General features: G+C 25.7%; 3 protein-coding genes across 7 annotated transcripts in view; 1 reads left to right on the top strand and 2 right to left on the bottom strand.

Annotated features, from left to right (window-relative positions):
- The window catches only part of Mapmodulin (acidic leucine-rich nuclear phosphoprotein 32 mapmodulin), a 13,540-nt gene extending 12,476 nt beyond the window's left edge, over positions 1–1,064 (bottom strand). The window contains exon 1 of the mRNA XM_035865995.2: positions 680–1,064. Within this exon, the coding sequence (XP_035721888.1) occupies positions 680–727 (48 nt within the window). The 5' untranslated portion in view covers positions 728–1,064. The remainder of the gene's footprint in view (positions 1–679) is intronic.
- Positions 1,065–3,830: 2,766 nt separating this feature from the next.
- Positions 3,831–9,260, bottom strand: LOC118441492 (uncharacterized). 3 transcript variants are annotated; one of them, XM_035865958.2, is made up of 4 exons: positions 8,803–9,260; positions 8,527–8,712; positions 6,852–7,010; positions 3,831–6,578 (listed from the first exon to the last, which is right to left on the bottom strand). In XM_035865958.2, exons 2-4 carry the CDS (start codon positions 8,701–8,703, stop codon positions 4,818–4,820), a joined length of 2,097 nt encoding a protein of 698 aa, XP_035721851.1. In that variant the 5' UTR covers positions 8,704–8,712; positions 8,803–9,260; the 3' UTR covers positions 3,831–4,817. The 3 variants fall into 3 exon arrangements, with proteins under 3 accessions (XP_035721851.1, XP_035721854.1, XP_035721852.1); XM_035865961.2 differs by lacking the exon at positions 8,803–9,260 and adding an exon at positions 7,619–7,755 and having other exon boundaries at positions 3,832–6,578; positions 8,527–8,668; XM_035865959.2 differs by lacking the exons at positions 8,527–8,712; positions 8,803–9,260 and adding an exon at positions 7,619–7,955 and having other exon boundaries at positions 3,832–6,578.
- A 372-nt stretch (positions 9,261–9,632) lies between these two features.
- On the top strand, positions 9,633–14,982 carry NUCB1 (Nucleobindin 1). 3 transcript variants are annotated; one of them, XM_085660187.1, is made up of 11 exons: positions 9,633–9,826; positions 11,086–11,201; positions 11,279–11,386; positions 11,465–11,686; positions 11,804–11,900; positions 12,005–12,078; positions 12,154–12,256; positions 12,347–12,527; positions 12,652–12,799; positions 13,288–13,329; positions 13,660–14,982. In XM_085660187.1, exons 2-11 carry the CDS (start codon positions 11,091–11,093, stop codon positions 14,260–14,262), a joined length of 1,689 nt encoding a protein of 562 aa, XP_085516313.1. In that variant the 5' UTR covers positions 9,633–9,826; positions 11,086–11,090; the 3' UTR covers positions 14,263–14,982. The 3 variants fall into 3 exon arrangements, with proteins under 3 accessions (XP_085516313.1, XP_085516314.1, XP_085516312.1); XM_085660188.1 differs by lacking the exon at positions 9,633–9,826 and adding an exon at positions 10,424–10,686; XM_085660186.1 differs by lacking the exon at positions 9,633–9,826 and adding an exon at positions 10,424–10,727.
- Positions 14,983–20,000: the final 5,018 nt, after the last annotated feature.

The following is a 20,000-nucleotide window of genomic DNA, read 5'->3' as shown; positions in this document are numbered from 1 at the left end:
TTTTTTTTTTCTTTTCTTCTCTCTCTCTCTCTTTCTCTCTTTCTATCATGTTAATTTCTCCTTGAAAAAGGTATATTCTATATATTATTATCGTCATTATCGTCATCGTCATCCTACGTCTTCATCATTACCACCATTATCGTCAACATCGTCGTCGTGGAACACTTAGTTTGTCTCGAACAAGACTATGTTTCTATCTATCTATCTCTCTCTCTCTCTCTCTCTCTCTCTCTCTCTCTCTTTATAACACACTTACGTTACACATTTTGTAAATATGTATGTATGTACGTATGTACGTATGTATGTATGTATGTACGTACATACACACACACATGTATAAGAAAAAAAAAAAAAAAAAAAGAAAAAAGTAAGAAAAAGAAAAGAAAAGAAACGAAAAAAGAACGGAAGCAAAAGCAAAAGCAATGCAAAGGCAACGCAACGGTACGATACGGTACGGTACGATACGGTACGGTACGGTACGCGCAATAAAATAAATCTGTATTTATATATGTATATAATATAATATAATATAATATATATATATTTCTTTCCTTTTAATTCTTTTCTTTCTTTCCTTCTTCTTCCTTATATTATATTACATATATACAGGTATATATATATATTTTTTTTTTTAAATAATAATAATTATTTTTTTTTTTTTTGCTAAAATTCAGCTTACGTCGGCGGGTTTCCTGCCCCGTTGCTCGAGAAATATCCGCTTTTCCATGACCGGTGTAGCGTGTGTTCCTCTCTTCTCGAAATTTTTCCTTAAAAAAAAACTCTCTCCTTAAAACACACCAGATCACTGCACCTTCTTCTCTGTCTCTCTCGTCTCCTGCGTCGCAACAACTCTACCCGCAACCTTGCTTTCAAACCGGGAATATGACGGACGGACGACGACCACGGTCGGTCACCACACCAGTCGGACAGAGCCACCAGCGTTACCGTGGAGCCAACCCAACGGCGGTTCGATTCTGTGCCCTAGGCCCCTATACTTCTCTTCTGTTCTCTTCTCTTCTCTTCGCTCGTTTGCTCGTTCACATACACTCTCTCGCTCACTCACTCTCTCTGTCTTTCTCTCCGTCTCTCTCCCTCTCTCTCTTTCTCTTTCTCACTCTTACTCACTCACTTACTTACTCGCTACACTCTCTATCTCTATATCTATATCTATATATATTATATATATATATATTTCTTTCTTTCTCACTCTTTTTTCTTCTTCATCGTCGACCTATCCTCGTCTTTCTTTCTCTTTCTCTTTCTCCTTCTCTTTCCGTCCCGACAATCTGTCTCACATTTTCTCTCTCTCTCTCTCTCTCTATTTCTTTTTCTTTCTCGTTCTTCTCTATCTTTTTGTGCTTGTGTTGGTACATAGGAATATACCGGTAGCTCCCGTTCGCACAAGGTGCGAAACGAAACACACATGGTTTGGAACTACTTTCAAAACCACCAATCACATTGCTCCGTTCATCGACGATCGTACCGACGCCTATCGGTAAACCTTATAACTTTTTCCCCTCCTTCGACCGACCGACTCTTCTGTTTCTTCCTATCTCTCTCTCTCTCTCACTCTCTCTCACTTTTTCTTTCTATCTTGAGAAAGAGAATATCCCTTTTCTCGAAAGGCGCCATTATTTCGAATCTTCTCTATCTTTTGATTGAATTTCGTTATTTTATTTCCCCCACCCTTCTATTATTCTCATTCTTTTGATATTTCTTCTTTTTTTCTTTCTCCTTTTTTCTTTTTTTTTTTTTTTTTTTAACACTCGACGATTTATCGAAGAAAAATCATCCTCATCCATCGGACCATTCCATTAATTATGGCAGACAATTTCTTTCTTTCTTTTTTTCTCTCATTTTTTTTTCTTTCGTCCAAGTATTTTCTTTTTTTTTTGTTTTTTTTTCTTTTTTCTTTTTTCTTTTCCCCTAGTACAAGTATCTTTTCTTGATGTTATAATTGATCGAATCGAATTTCATTTTGCTGAACTTTCGACCAATGGCATTCTTTGTTCCGATCCGGTCCAGTCTATTACTATGTCACTATAATTTTTTTTTTCTATTTTTTATATACATACAACATATACATATACATATACATAAGATGCAAAGGATTTCTTATACAACTCGTTTCGATCAGAGATTATTTTTTGTAATAATAATAATAATAATAATAATAATAATAATAATAATAATAATAATAATAATAATAATAATAATAATAATAATAATAATAATAATAATAATAATAATAATAATAGTAATAATAATAGTAATAATAATAATAATAATAATAATAATAATAATAATTATAATAATAATAATAATTATAATTATAATTATTATTATAACTATAATTATAATAAGAAGAATAAAGTTAAAAAAAAAAAAAAAAAAAAAAAAAAAAAAAAAAAAAAAAAAATACAAAAACAAAAACAAATAAACAAAATATGTCACAGTTGTAGTATATTCTCCTTCTTTTTGATTTTAAACGTACGTCCCTGTATTTTAAACGCGTAAAGTTGATTCCTCCATGATGGTTTGAGAGATCAATATGCGTTCATTGATTCCAGCGGTGAGACTCTACTGCGTCGGCTTCGTCATTACCTTATTCTTTCTTTGGCTTTAAATACGAAATAATTACTTACTTACATACTTAGTTATTATCCGTCCAATACATTTTATAACCTAACACATATTATTTTTAATTATAGGTAAAATCAAAAATTATCGAATATAAATTATCCATGCTATTTTTGTTTTTATGAAACGATAGTCGGTAGCCATATTGTCCTTTTTTCGTTTCTCATTTGTTTTCCTTTTTCTTTCGATTTTCAAATCGATCAATTGCATTCGAGATATAAGAATTATTCGATTGTTTTTAACGTAATCATTGCTCCAAATTTAATCATCATCATCATTATTATTTATTTATTTATTTATTTAGCTTTGAACTTTTTTCCTTCTTTATTTTTTCTTTCTTTCTTTTCTTTTTTTTTTCTTATTAATTTTCTTCCTCCCTCATTTATTCCATGAAAAATTCTTCATTGTTCGATTAAACGTCAAAGTTTCTAACCTAACTTCTAATACATTTATATATTCTTTCGTACGGATTAGTATAACGAAAAGGGCGTTCGAACATTTGTAAGTATTCATCTTATCGATATAATATATATATATATATATATATATATATATATATATATATATATATATGTGTACCGTACTATATACAATAAGATATAGGATGATATCTAAGGTTTGTTCTTATTGAATTTTTCTCATATTTACCCAAGTGAAATGTTTGTTTTCTTAATGAATATTTAAATAGAATCGTTAATTGACCTACTGGAACGTGTATATATATATATATATATATATATATATATATATATATCTCGTATATATATACATATATATATATACGAGAATTAACTGTAAAAATAGATTCCAAGCTTGATCGCATTGCCGTATCAAGTGTATCATCGCACACGATTTAACAAGATTTAGAATTTTCAAGTTGAAATGATCGATAATTCGATAGACTTTGTTCCAACAAAATTTCAAAGGTTTTGGATCAGTAATATGAATAAATAAGTAGAAACATTTTCGTTGTGGAAAAATATGTATATATCTATATCTATGTCTATATGTACGTATACGTGTTTGAAAAATTTTTTGCATATTTTTATATTACTTAAAAAAAAATAAAGAAAAAAAAAAACAAAAAAGAAAAAAAAATAAAAAAAAGGATATAAAGAAAACAAACCATTAACTTTATTTTAACGTAGATTTAAATTTTCTAAAATACTGAAATTCTCATCTTAGGTAGAACTAAAATAAATTTCACTTTATAAGTGAAATTGTTTAATTTTTAAAAAGAAAAAAGAAAAAGAGCGAGAGAGAGAGAGAGAGAGAGAAAAAAAATAATTTCATGTAACATCTAAGTATCGATTAAAAAAGAAGATTCAATTTTACATTTGTCGCGACAGGAATTGGATCTTCTCTTTTATTTCTTCTCTTGTTTTTTTTTTTGAAATTGTTCTGGGTTTTTCTTTTTTTTTTTTTTTTTTTTTTCTTTTCTTAGACGATGAAATTACAAAGATAAAATGGAGTATAAAGAATTATTATATAATTTCCCATTAACTAATAATTATTCTATATTAATACATTAGACAGCATCATTCTAATTCATTAGTTTCTAATGAAGATTATCTACAATGCTTTGTAAATTAGGATCTTTTAGAAAATATGAACAACAATGTAATGAAATATATATACAAAAGAAAAATATTTACAAATACATGATTATGCTTATACATATATCATTGAATTATACAATATTAATTATATTATATTTAATGAAACACTTGGTGATCAACAAGTTCATGCTCGAGGATGAAGATAGTAGAAAATTTGTATATATTCATTATTTACAATTGAAAATTGGTTCAATGTATATTTTTATATATTTGTAATAAGTACCTGGTGAATGTATCAGTAAAATCAAGAGGGAAGGGGGCAGGAAACAAAAAAAAAAAGGAAGAAAGAGAAAAAAGTAATAAAAATGAAAATAAAAAGAAAAAAAGAAAAAGAAAGAAAAGAAAGAAAAAAAAAAACAAAAACCATAAGAAACACAAATAACATATATATAAAATCTTCGATTTTGTACATCGTCTCGTAATGATTGTGTTTATCTATCGTATAAAAAAAAAAAATTGTTACGTTTCCGAGTTCTTCTTTTTTCTTTTTTTTTTTTTTTTCTTTTCTTTTGTCATTTCGTTGTTTTACATTTGACTAAAAATCGAGATTAATGTTTGTCATTGTCTATTAACAATAGTCGGTGATCCCAAAGTAGTAACATGTTCGTTAAGAAATTTCTTACGATTTTTAATATAATGTGAAGAAGGTGCTGCTCTTATTTGAATATGGCAAACTGTATTGGTTTTATTATTATCTTGAACAATACTTCCTACATTTTGCTTTTTAGCTAAGACATTAGAATCCAAAGTAGAAGTTTTACGTTTGAAATGATTTATTTCTTGTTTGTTCGGTGCAACGGACGAACGTGTTTTACGTGGTTGATAATCCGTCATTGCTTGCATCTTTTCCAATGCAGTACGTAAAGGTAACAACCCAACTGCAAATGGGATTTCACCATCTGGACTATAATCCGATAAATCCATAATATCGTTATTACGTTCGATAATATCGGACATATCACCCCATAAAGCACGACTAATATATCCTACGGCGTTTCGTTTAATAGGTGACGTTGTTCCCATTGATATTTTCAATCTATTTATGTCATCCGTTGTCATTTCACATTTCAATCGATTATTACCTTTGGACTTTTGATCAGATTTATTATTGATATTCTTTTTTACTACTGTTTTAGAATGATTTCTTTGTGTACGCAAATTATTATTGAAACACTTTTTATTGCAACGTCCAATATTAATAACATTATGATCCGTTACTTTGCGATTATTTTCTTTGATCCTACGTTTTCCTTTTCCAAAGGATTCCATTTTGTTAGGAAAATTAGTTTTCTCAAGAAGTTTATCGTCTATTACGGTTTGTTGTTGTATAGATATACCATTATTAGTTATATCTTCGCAGTCCTGTTGATTTAATCTTACACTTCTTCTAAGAACTGGCTTTTCCATATTTCGTTGTACTTTATCATTTATGGCTTTAAAATCAAAATCATTTTTTTTATCTAGATTATTCTTATTTACATTTAAGACCCGTCCATTAATATCCTTACATTTCATTAAAGATCGTTGCTCATTTATCAAACCTTCCGCTACCAATTGCATATTTTCATTATCTAAACTAAAAAGATATTCGGCACATTCCATATCTAAGGGTGTTAAAAGTGTTACCGGTATATTGTTATTAGATGGTGTATCCGATAAATCAATTGAATTGGTAGGAGATAATTTTGATACTAAATCGTTCAATTGTGTCAATTCGTTTTTTATATTGATCACTGGCTTACGTTTTTTATGGGTATAAACTTTGATACATTTTCCAACTTTATCGTTTGTGCTATCGATAAAATTTTGTCCTACATCTAATTTCATTTCATCATTCGCATGAGTTTTGGACGAAATTGTAGAATATTTCTCGGGTATATTTAAATCTATAACATCACAGCACTGTTCGTATAATAAAGGTTGTACTTCTTTAACTTTTTCTAAAATTTCATCATTCTTTTTTATATTATTCATTTTTATACGACCCTCTAAGTTTTCCTTTGTTTTGTCACATAACAATGGTTTAAACGATTCATCATGTATTTTTTCTTTAATATCTTCCATTAATAAATAATCTTTAAATGTTTGTTGTAAGTTATTACTTTCTGTATCATACGAATCCTCATATAATATATGCTTAAAGGTATTATCAATATTATGTTTTGTATCGATTAAATCATTTCTCCCATTTATTTTATAATTATTATTTTTATGATTCAATTCATTATCGGTTTTATATAATTGAGCTACACTTTCAATAGCATTATTATAATTTTGTGTTTCCATTACTGTGTCTATTATATATGCCAATTCTTTTATCTAAATAAATTAAAAGAGAAATATTAATGGTTAGTATATTTTAATATTATTAAATATACAATATGTATATATATATATATATATATATATATATATTTATATATTATTCATTTTTATATGATTCTCTAGGTTTTCTTTTGATTTATTATAGATTGATTCATCATGAATTTTTTCTTTAATATTTTCTATTAATAAATAATCTTTAACACTTTATATATATACATATACATATTATTATATTAATTTTATACTAATTTAATACTACTTTAATACCTTGAAAATTCTTGAAGCAGTTAATAAAGATGGTAAATTTTCATGAGATATAGTTGTTTCTCCGCAATACATGAATTCCACCATTGCCTTCAATACTTCAAAATTTAAATCTCTAAGTAAGATTATAGGGTCTTGTCCCAAGTCTTGTTGCAGTATTTCCTATATAGTTTAAAACAAATAATATTTAAAAAGGAATCATTTCTTGTTATTTTATATACAAATGAATTATGATTTGATTATAGAGAAAAATATGATTCATGAACATATATTTTCTTGCATAGTCATTGAAATGATTCAACTTTTGTATCAATATTTATATTTAACTTAATACTACTTAATATATATATATATATATAAAATTATTTTATATATATATATATATATATAATTGAGGTTAAGAAATAATTTTTATATTTCAATACCTATATACACATATATATATATATATGTATATATATATAATTTGACTATAAATTTTATATACAGATAAAAAATTGTCTATAATCCTAAATTGCGATTTTATAATTTCAACTGTCCTATACAATTGAAAAGAAATTTGTACATATTTATATACACATTTAATTATATGTTATATGATGAGATATAACTTCATGCAAATTGTGCTTTATATTTACAATCTTATTGATATTATCAATAGAGAAAAAAATATTACACGCGCGCGCGCACACACACCCTTAACAAAACGCATACTTTTACATTCATTTATTCGTATTATCCCTAGTTTATGTAAGTTAGTTACTTAATACCTTTCAAAGGAACAGCTGTTCTTCAAAAATGTGAAAAGTATGCCCACAAAACTCAGTTTCCTCAAATGTTTGTAAAGAAAAATAAATTTCCAATAGATAGGGCTTTTCTTTAGTTTATATGAATTTTTCTACAACCCCTGTAAAATTGGTCTACCGTAAATATTTCTGCATTTTCTAATGTTGCAGTAGATAGTATATCTTTGTTGTTATGAAATTATATTATTCATAAGAACGTTATATACTGAATACATATGTATGTATGTATGTATGTATGTACATATATTTGGTCCTTTTACGGCAAAATCCCATGGTCAGTCGCAATGAAAGATTACACTGGTTTGCTCAAAATAAAATGAACTGAAATTCATATAAATTTTAAATAAATACAGAAAGAGTTTGTTATATACAGAATGATACTTTTAATAAAAAAACAACTCTGTTTCTTTTAATATTTTATGACATACGATAGGTGACAAAGGAACACACGTGCTTTTTATACGTCCCTTAATTATTATCAACAATTTAACACGATTTGTTTATACGTCGACAAATGTATTTAAAAAAAAAAAAAAAGAAAAAGAAAAAGAAAAAAAAAATAGAAAAAGAATTAAAAAATTGGACGCAATAACGATTATAATATTTTTTTTAGTACATTAACATTAATACACATAAGAAGCCTTGAAGTTCCCTACCTAATTTTATTATGTAACTAAATCTTTTCTTTTTTGTTTTTTGTTTGTTTTTTTTTTTTTTTTTTTTTTTTTATAGACCAATAAATAAACTTCTGAAATACAAATTACTTATTATGATTATAAAAACATATAAAGAAGGGTTATGATATTCAGAAATGAGACGAGACAAATATTACAGGATGTATATTCTCTGATAATATTGTTGTATGGCCTTACCTCAAAGTACGTACTATTGGATGCTAAGACCAGTTTATGAACACGAAGCTTTTGCTCCTCGCAGATAAGGGTAACATCTACTAACGCCTGACGTGCCAATAAGCCATTGAATCTTTCCGCAACATATCCTGCATGATCTGCCCATTTCAGGACACAATGATTGGAACTTTCAACCATGATTATAAACTGTTAAGATAATAATCAAGATTAATTTTTACAATAAATACGAACAATTTGAAATATAATTAATAATTTAATTAATGATATATAGCTTACCGTTAGATTATTTAATTTTTATTTATTTATTTATTTGTTTATTTATTTATTTATTTTTTTTTTTTAGATATATATATATATATATATCAATCAAAATGTCGATTTCCCTCTGTCACGTATAGATTGAAAAAAAACACGAAATCGTTTGATGAGACGTATGTGATCGACTATGTTCGTTGCATACCAATGTTCCTCACTTATACATTTTGTAACGATAAACATTAAACGATACCGAGCCAAATTCTCTCGAAGTTTAATTATTTTACACAACATTGGTTTACGAATGCACGTGGAATAAATAATTCAAATCGAACCTTACGCAAAGTCTAAATCAAAATCTGGCCATCTTATTTTGTAATCCGCTGGACACACGTTACTGAACCACACATTCGTAAAATACATGATACGAAATGGCGTCATTTATTTTGCCTTACGAAGAGAGTCCAGAAATTTCTATAAGAAATTTGAATAATGGCGTTGCGAAAAAAAAAGAAAAAATAAATAAAAAAAAAAAAAAGGAAAAAGAAAAAGGGAAAGAAATCATTTTCGTCGATAGAATTTTTTCGAACAAAAAATACGACAAATACGAATTTATTATTATTATTATTATTATTATTATTATTAGTATTATTATTATCATATTTTATTATGTAAAATAATAAAGAAAAATAATATTATTGTTCTTGATATTGGTAAAGATTGGTCAAAGTCGAATAACCAATCAGAACGTTTCAATCGTGCGTACATTTCGTTACATGAAAACGTCGACTTAACCTCATTTGCTAAAAAAACGTTTTGGTATTTAGAGATCTCTCAAGTTTCTCAATTTTACGATCGCGTTATATATCTATATAGATATATATATATATATATAGATATATATATATATATATATTTTAAAATGTCATTAAATTAGAATTAAACGCGGGCTTCCAATGTGTCTCAACGTATTCGAATTATTGATCATTAAAGGACAAAATAATATAACGATAGTACTGCAAAATAAGAAGTGAAACATTAGAAGGTATCTATATATATAAATATATATATATATATATATATATATATATATATATAGTTATATGTATGTATGTATGAATTATGTATGGATGTATGTATATTGGTTTTGTTTTTATTTTATTAAATACAAACACATTCTTATTCTCCGACATATGGTAATACATTGTAACATTTCTTATTTTATTGTTCGTGCTTTTAATTTGACTTACGTATTATCATAAAAGAAAAAAAGAAAAAAAAAAAAAAAGAAGAAGAGTATAAATTTGATTGATTGATTTATCTACTTTCTTTTTTTTTCTTCCTTTTTTTCTTTTCTTTTTTTTTTTAACATCGTACAATAATTTGCAAATTTTCAATATTAGCTTTATTATCGTTTCTCTTTCCGCCAATTATATGATAATATCTATAATCATGCGAAATTCTTTAGAATTATTTTGACGTTTTTCGTCTCTATTTCTTTTCTCATTCTCGTTCTGTCTCTCTCTCTCTCTCTCTCTTTTTCTTCTTTCTCTCTCTCTCTCTTTCCCCTTTCATCTTCTCTCTCTCTCTCTCTCTCTCTTTCCCCTTTCATTCTCTCTCTTTGTCACTTTATCTCAGCGATGTTCTTATTACGATTATCCGGGGATAGCCACGATTACATTAGTTGACGTCAACGTTAATGTTACTTGTTATGCGCAATATTATCAATTTCGCGATAATACTTATTTTGAGAAAGAAGTAAAAAACAAAACAAAAAAAAAGAAATAATAATAACAACAATCAAAATTTTCTCTACCTTTATCTTCGTTTTAAATATTATTATCAGATTATATTAGTGTCTTACGTGTACATCGAGAAGTTTCTAATTTGGTCAAGATAGTGCTAGTACGATTCTAATTGCAAAAGGAATTTTATATTACTGAGAAGTAAAAAATTATTATTAATATATATATATAAATATATACATCTATATATATATTTATATACTTCTATATATATATATATATATATATATATATATATATATATATATTTTAAAGGTTTTTATGTAAAATTATAAATGATGTAAAATAATTGAAAGCTGTTAATATTTTTGCTTTAATATATTAACACACATATATATACATATATATATATATATATATATATATATATATTTATTTTAAACAAAATTTATGTATATGATATATTATATTATACTGCATATATTTATATAAATTTTTTATTTCTTTTTCTTTCTTTCTTTTTTTTTGTTTTTTCTTTTCTTTTTTTTTTTGTGCATAGGAAACATGTACTGGTCTCTCAGTTTTATTTTGTGTGGTCTGTTGGTGCAAACAATAGTTGCACCTCCAGTTACCAAAGATAAAGCTAATGAAGAACATAAAGAGAAAGATCATGAGGTAAGAAAAATAAAGATGTCCAATGTATGCCATTTAAGATATATTATATTATTAAAAGTTTTTACATTTATTTGTAGCCAGCAGTAATGGAATATCATAGATATTTGAAAGAAGTCGTGGACGCCTTAGAAAGTGATCCAGAGTTTCGTTCAAAATTAGAAAAAGCTCAAGAGGAGGATATACGTGTGAGTAATTTTAAAGATATTAATTATCTTATAAGAATTATGAATAATATATGTTTTTATATTGAAATGTTATATCAGACAGGGAAAATAGCTCATGAATTAGAATTTGTGAATTATAAAATAAGAACTAGATTGGATGAATTGAAGCGAGAAGAATTGGAACGTTTGAGACATCTTGCAATAAAGGAGAATCAATTGAACAATGGTTTGGATCTTAAACATTTAAAGATAGCTGAACATTTGGATCATTCGAATACGCGCTCTTTTGAAATCAACGATTTAAAGAAATTAATAGCCAAGGTTTGTTGGGTAAAATGATTTGATTTAGGGTCATTAATATTATCGCATATGATCTATTATTTTTTTTTTTTTTTTTTTTTCTCCCCTCTTTTTTAATACGTTAATTATCTATCACAGACGACAGAAGATTTGGCAGAAGCCGACAGACGTAGACGTCAACAATTTAAGGAATACGAAATGGAAAAGAAATTCGAACAGGAACAGAAAATAAAGGGTAATATTTTTCTATCCTCTTCTTTTTTTTTTTTTTTTTTTTTACCTTAGTACGTATAAAGATTCTGTTATGTGCATCCATTTGTTTTTTTTTCATATTTATAGCTATGGATGAGAAAGAAAAAGAACAATACATTCAACATTTGCAAGAAGTGAAGAAGAAGCATAAAAATGTTCAGGTAATTTTAAATGATAATATATTTATATGATATATATATATTAATTGAGATTATAATAATTACAATTATCATTAGTTACATCATCCTGGTAGTAAGCAACAGTTAGAAGACGTATGGGCAATGCAAGATGACATGGGCGGTGAAGATTTTGATCTTAAGAAATTTTTTTATATTCACGGTAAATAAAAATTATTTAATTAAATTTTTTTAAATAATACGGACGTTTTTTTCTTTTTTTTTTTATCATTGATTTGTATATTCTTTTTAGATATCGATGATAATGGGGTTTGGGATCAGAACGAAGTGAAGGCTTTATTTTTAAAAGATTTAAATGAAATGTATGGAAAAGGTATACCCGAAGAAGATCTTCTCGAGAAAGAAGAAGAAATGGAAAGAATGAGAGAGCATGTATTTAATGAAGCTGATCTTAACAAAGATGGTCTCATAAGGTATTTATTAAAATTTCATTGAAACTTGTAAACCAATATGTATATATATATATATATATATATATATATATATATATATATATATATATATATATATATAAATAATTTATATTATTGGTTACAGCTATCAAGAATTTTTGGAACAAACTAAGAAACCAGATTTCCAAGATGATCCAGGCTGGAAACCATTGGATGAACAACAAATTTATTCTCAGGAAGAATACGAAGCTTTTGAAAAACGTAGGAGAGAAGAATTAATTGCAAAGGGAATTGTAAGTGGATTATAAACTCATATAAAATTTTTTTTCATCATAATTAATTTATTTGTCGTGAAACAAAATGGAATGATTAATAATTTATTTTGATAAAGCGCAAATTTTTTTTTTTTTTTTTTTTATATATCTATATTTAATTTTTTTCTGTTTTATTATATTTTGTCTTTTTTACAATTAATAACACACATGATATAGAAAAGTTAAAAAATAATCGATTTTTCAAATCCTCTGATGATTTTAATTTGCATTATTACATTTTTATATACTAGAGTGCAATTGGCATGTTAATTTTTTTTTCCTCTCTCGCTTTCAATTTAAATCTGTTATTTTGTTTTATTTTCTTTTTATTTTCTAACAACAGTTCCTCTCTTTCAATTAAGCACGAATACAATTTTTCTTTTTTTTTTTTTCATTTTTCTAATATTTATTTGTAGTACTTAGGAGAATTAACATAGCTTGCACACATATTTTGTTATTGTTAATAGCTACAACCGCAACAGGATAATATACCACCGCAGAATCAACAGGTGAGCTTTACATCTCATCCTTTGGATGTATTAATGAATACTTAAAAAAAAAAAAAAAAAAAAAAAAAAAAAAAAAAAAAAAAAAAAAAAAAAAAGTGAAATCCTTTAAAAGAAAAAAAGAAAAAAGAAAATAAGTAAAAACATACCAAAAAATTTTTAATATTTCAATAAAAATATATTTAAACAAATTTAAATGAGATAAGAAGAATTTTGTTTTATTTAAATTTTGAAATATAATTTACAAATAGTTTTTATCAAGATAATTAAATATAAGGCACATGACACATATAAGTATGTCTGTATATATATATGTATATGTATATTTTGTAGTTCTCACCGCATGGAAATATACCTGTTCAACAACAGGTTGTGAACAATCAAGCTAATACACAACAACAATATCAGTATCAAGGACAACCGGTTCAACAGCAATATAATCCGCAACAAATTCCAATACAACAACAACAACAACAACATTACCAAGGCCAAGTACCAATGCAGCAACAAGGACACTATCAACATCAGCAACACCAGCAATATCAGGGACAGATTGTACCTCAAAATGGACAGTTCCATGAACAGATACAGTCCAATCAGATTCCTGTACATCCGCAAATACAACAGGCACAACAAATACAACAACAGCAACTCCAGCAACAACAACTCCACCAACAGCAACTGCAGCAACAGCAACTGCAACAACGGCAACAACAGCAGCAGCAACAACAACAGAATATAATCAATCAAATTCCACAACAACCAAATATTCAAAATACGATATCGCAGCAGCAACAACCTATCCAAAATCAAATACCATCGATACCAGGACAAAGTAAGGAGAATCCTGTAGTACAACAACAAAGTCTACCATTGGCAACTAACTCCGCACAACAAGCTCAACAAAATAGCATACACAATGCTGGAAAAGTCTAATTTACATATATGCATATATATATATATATATATATATATATATATATATATATGCAGATGTCTCGACTATATACTTGAATTACTTCAGTATTAATCGGATATTTTCAAGATTGTCCTAATACAGATCGAAAAAAAAAAAGAATACACATTACAATTTGACGAATATGACAGACAAACTTTAACTATATAGAGCATATATTGATTTTTTACTAATAATAGCGAAGAGAAATTTATATAATTTTACAAGGATAAACGTAAATAATGGTTTCTCTCATCTCAACAGCTGGGGTTGTTATCGATATAAACAGAAAAAAAAAAAAAAAAGAATAAAGAATAAGAACGAAAAAAAAAAAGAACGGACGAAAAGATGGAAAAAAGGAAGAAGGAAAACAAAAAAACAAAACAAAATAACATGTCAGTTATATCGAATAAATTGGTATAAATTAATAAAAAATAATTGTTACTATAAGCGGTATAAAAATTTTTTTTCTTTTTTTTTCCCTTTTTTTTTTTTTTTTTTTTTTTTTTTATTATCTTTTGCAATAAATAATTTACGTGCATTTGAACTATTGTTACTTTCTATTAATTAATTTTTCAGCGTGCTTGACCTGTACTAATGAAATGTTCAATCTCATAAGAATGATTCGTTTGTATTCTGATACCCATAAAAGTAATTTGTTTGTACCACATCTGTGATCACCCCACCCCCCCCGGCCCCCTTAAGAGAATGTAATGTTTCGTTTGTGCTACTTAAACCTTTGACGTCACATGAGTAATTTACTTGTACCATTCTGATTATAATATGAACGCATGACTCAAGTAGCACTGACACAACCAACGTTTGATACACAAGTGATCGCATGATGAATCATTAACACGTTCCGTGCCAAGTCTTTTTTGTTTGATTTGTCGTTCAGGCCATATGATATTTTGATTAATGAAAAAAAATGACTGCGTGTACCACCGGTGGTACACGTGGCCTGAAGATCAAAGTTTAACGTGTACCACCGGCGGTACACATGGCATAGAACATGTTAAAAAGTAATTGTAATTGATAAAATGTGATGTGTAATTAGATTTTCTAATTTTTTTTTTTTTTTTTTTTTAATATAATAATTTTATTTTATTTCTTTCTTTTTTACTTATTCATTTACTTATTTATTTTTTTTCTTGTTTGATGTGACTTGAAAAACGTGCGAAAAAGTACGTACCTGTGATATATTTTTTTTTATAATGTTTCTCCACCCCCCCCGCCCCCAACGCCTTTTCTTCTGTTGATTTTTAAATCGTTGATGGTTATTACTGAAGAAAAATATTTTTTTTTGTTTGTTTTGTTTAATACATTTCCGTCATATTAGGATTGACAAAAAGAACACTAATAATAATACTAATAATAATAATACTAATAATAATAATAATAATAATAATAATAATAATAATAATAATAATAATAATAATAATAATAATAATAATAATAATAATAATAATAATAATAAGGAGAAGAGGAAAAAGAAGAAGAAGAAGAAGAAAAGGAAACAAATAATAACAATAACAATAATAATAATAACAATAATAATAATAATAATAATAATGTGCTGGATGGAAATGATAATAGAATACATATATATATATATTTTTTTTTTGAACATATATATGTATATATATATGTATATATATATAAATATTGAAGAGTTCATTATTAAATATCTTATGAAAATTTACAAGGATAATAATTATTATTCAAGCGAATTCCTTTTATTATTATATAAATCGTTTCACATTATCTCATTTAGAGTATTTTAATTTGTATGTAATTTCGATTGATTGGATTGATTGATTGATTGATTGATTGATTGATTGATTGATTGATTGATTGATTGATTGATTGATTCTTTCACAACACTGATTAATAAAAGCACAATATTATTTTGTTATTTTACAACATCGTTATTTAACTGCATATACAATATAAAAAATATACAAAAGGGATTTGTGATAATTTTAATCTATTAGAAGAACTATTTCCCTTTGATAATAATAATAACAACAATAATAATAAAAATAATAATAATAATAATAATAACAATAATAATAATAATAATAATAATAATAATAATTATAATTCAATTATTATGGATTTGTCTTTTTTACTGGGGCAAATGTATAATTTTCTTTTCTTCCGTTGTATATATATATATATATATATAGATATATAAATATATTTTTTCTTTTTCTTTTTTAAAGTGCTCGCACGCGTTCCACTTTTATTTTATTATTTTTTTTATTATTATTTTTATTTTTTATTTTTTTTTTATTTTTGTTTTTATTTTTTATTATTACCACATATGCATTTTCAGCATTTGATGACATGAATATATATATATATATATTTTTTTTTATATTTCTTTTCCTTTGCATTTTTTATCGTTGTAATCTCGACGGATCGTCCAATTCTCCCCGCACGAATAATTTGCAAAAATATAAAATGAATGGAGATAAAAATATGAGAAAAGAGAGAAAAGAAAAACCAAGAAACAGAAAGAAAAAGATAAAAAAATAAAAATTATTGTCTGGCAAACGCACGAGGATTTTTGATCGAGAGTGATGAGATAAAGTGACAAGTTAAAAAAGAAAAAAAGAAAAAAGGAACGAAAGAAATGAATGAAATAAACCAACAATATGTTATTTTGTATTTGTTAAAAAACAGATAACCATTATTCTGTACAAAAATGGTATTGAAATGAAACTTCAATGGTAACTAATGCAAGATTGAAAGGCGGGGATATTTATTTATTTATTTATTAATTTATCTGTTCCCCGTTTTTTTTGATAGGATTTCCGAGTGATAAAATGAATGAATAAATAAATAAATAAATAAATAAATAAATAAATAAATAAATAAATAAATAAATAAATAAATAGATAAATAAATAAAAAAGCAAAAGTGACAAACGAATAATACGAGGATTTTGGAGCGATGAGATGAATTAAAAAAAAAAAAAAAAAAGAGGAAAAAATTAAAAGAATGAAATAAAATACAAAATGGATTCGTTAACAATTTTAGGGACATTTTATATTTGTTAAAAAAGAAAAAAAAAGGACGCTGGATTATTTTAATGAAAATACTAATAGAAAAGAGACTTCAAAGGTCAGAAATAAATAAAAAAAAAAAAAAAAAAACAACATAAAGACCGTAGTGATAACTTTATACGTTTGTTAATTTAATTTGCAACTTTTTTATTTATTTATTTATTTCTTTTTTTTTTTTTTTGAAATTTGCTTTGAGAAAAAACACGCAGCTGCTCCGACAAGCGAGGAGTCTCTTTTTTAATCAGGTATACTAATCGTAGAAATTTAATATTACGTTTAAAAACGTCAAGGAAGTTTGTCGTTAGAGAAAACGTGAGCGTGTAAAAGCAAGCAAACAAGCAAACTTTTACCATGTATATATGTGTATATATATATATATATATATATATATATATATGTATATGTATATATATATATATATATATATATATATATGTATATGTATATACGTATGTATATTATACAATATTGTATATGTAATTTCATTTCTGCAAATTTATATTACGTCTAAAGGAGTTACCCATTTCATATACAAGGCTAATTATTAATTAAATGTCAACCATTTGTCTTTTTATTATAATTAACATTTAATCTTTTCGACATATATACTTTATATATTTCTTTATAATAAAATATAAATATTATATAATATAAAGTAAAATAAAAATATTATATATATATATATAGGCTTCGAATAAATTTATTTGTTAGAACAATATAAATTTATATTATAAATAAATTTATATTATAAGTAATTTGTATTGTTAATAAATTTATATTGTAAATAAATTTTTTTTGTTAGAACAAAAAGATTTATAAGAATGTCAGGAATATATTGATAAAATGGCGACATTTCTTTTAGGGGAAATAAAAAAAAAAAAAACGTGCGAAAAAATTAGGAATGAATGGGAAACGATCGGAGATGAAAATTAAAGAAATGAAAATGTCATGTGGAGTTAATGAATTTTTTTTTTCTTTTTTCTTTTTTTTTTTTTTTTTTTTCTCGTTAGACCGTTTTCGAACGGATTATAACAACGAATGCTGTTAAATGGAATGATGAATACTATTTCCCTAATTATTATTATTATTATTATTTATTTTTTTCATTGTAAAAGTAATAATGATAATTAAAAAAAAGAAAAAGAAATATATATATATATATATATATATATATATCAATTTAAATAAAAATCTATTTAAATTAAATTTACCAATTTGCGATAGAAAAAAGCAGATATATATATATATATATATATATATATATATATATATTCCGAATCATTTCGTGGACGAAGAATGATGTTTAATGATCTCAATGTTAATTGAATGAAAATTTTATTGAAATTTTTCAAGCCGATAATTCTGTCAAGTAATTAATAATTTTTTTAATTACCGTTACCTCGTCCTTTGTCTCGCATAATCATAAAAATTATATTTCCTTGGTATTGATTAATTTCGAAAAGAATCGTGGAAAAAAAATGTTCTTACTTTTTTTGTCGTTTATTTCTTTATTTATTTCTTTCTTTTATTTGTAATAATACAAACAATAATCATTCGTTTGATTTTCATCGATGAAATATTTCTGATTATTACTTTTTTCTAGTACCTTTTTTTTTTCTTTCTTTTTCTTTTCTTTTCTTTTTTTTTCTTTTTTTTTTCTCCACCCTCCCCTAAGAATTTTCCTCTTTCGCATCTATGACGTGCGTCTGAGATTGTATTTCTTTTTTTTTTTTTTTTTTTTTTCTTTTTATTTTTTATAGTAACGCAAGTTTGCATTACGGCACCAAAAATCGATCATATCATTTTTCGGTGCAACATATGCAATACATACACAAACACACACACATACACACACACACACACACACGACGTACGTACACATGTATATATATATATGTACATAAATACATATATATATATACGTAGTGTGTATGTACGATAAGTATATGAAATGGTAATAAAAGGAAAATACAAAATGGACGGAAGGTTCCAAAATAAGTCAAAAGCTCTACGTCGATATTAAAAATCGATTGCCCCTTTATTGAAAAAATTTTTTAGGCCGATATTTTATTTTATTTTATTTTATTTTATTTTATTATTTTTGTCTTTTTTTTTGTTGTTTTTTTTTTTTTTTTTTTTTTTTTTTATACGACAAAACTACAAGCCAAGCTTGTAAAATGGCAAACAGGCAACGAGGTTCGAGTTTTAAACAATCTCGAACATAAAATAATAAAACAAAAGCGAAAGAGGTAATTGATTTTTAAAATCGACTAGGGACTTTTGCCTGATCTAGGAACTTTCAGGCTCTTAGGTACCTCCCTCATTTTGTAAAATATAATAAAGAAATGAAGAGAAAGGAAAAAAAAGAAGAAGAAATAAAAAAAGAAGAAGAAGAAGAAGAAGAAGAAGAAGAAGAAGGAGAATTCATATTTTTTTATATACTCCGTACATACATATATACATATATATATATATATATATATATATATATATATATATATACGCATGTTTATATTTACATACAAAGATGAGATTCGTGCGAAGGAGCTTCGAAAAAGCCGGAAACGCATCCGCGAACGCAAAAATTAACAATTATTGCTTTTTTTCATCGCTCTTTTGTATTTTTATTCCTCTCTTTCATTTATATT

This window comes from Vespa mandarinia, chromosome 11, assembly GCF_050613455.1.
Source record: "Vespa mandarinia isolate Hongniang chromosome 11, ASM5061345v1, whole genome shotgun sequence".
Classification (NCBI taxonomy): domain Eukaryota; kingdom Metazoa; phylum Arthropoda; class Insecta; order Hymenoptera; family Vespidae; genus Vespa; species Vespa mandarinia.
The sequence above is the reverse complement of the archived record's forward strand: the minus strand, read 5'-3'. Positions and strand labels throughout refer to the sequence as shown.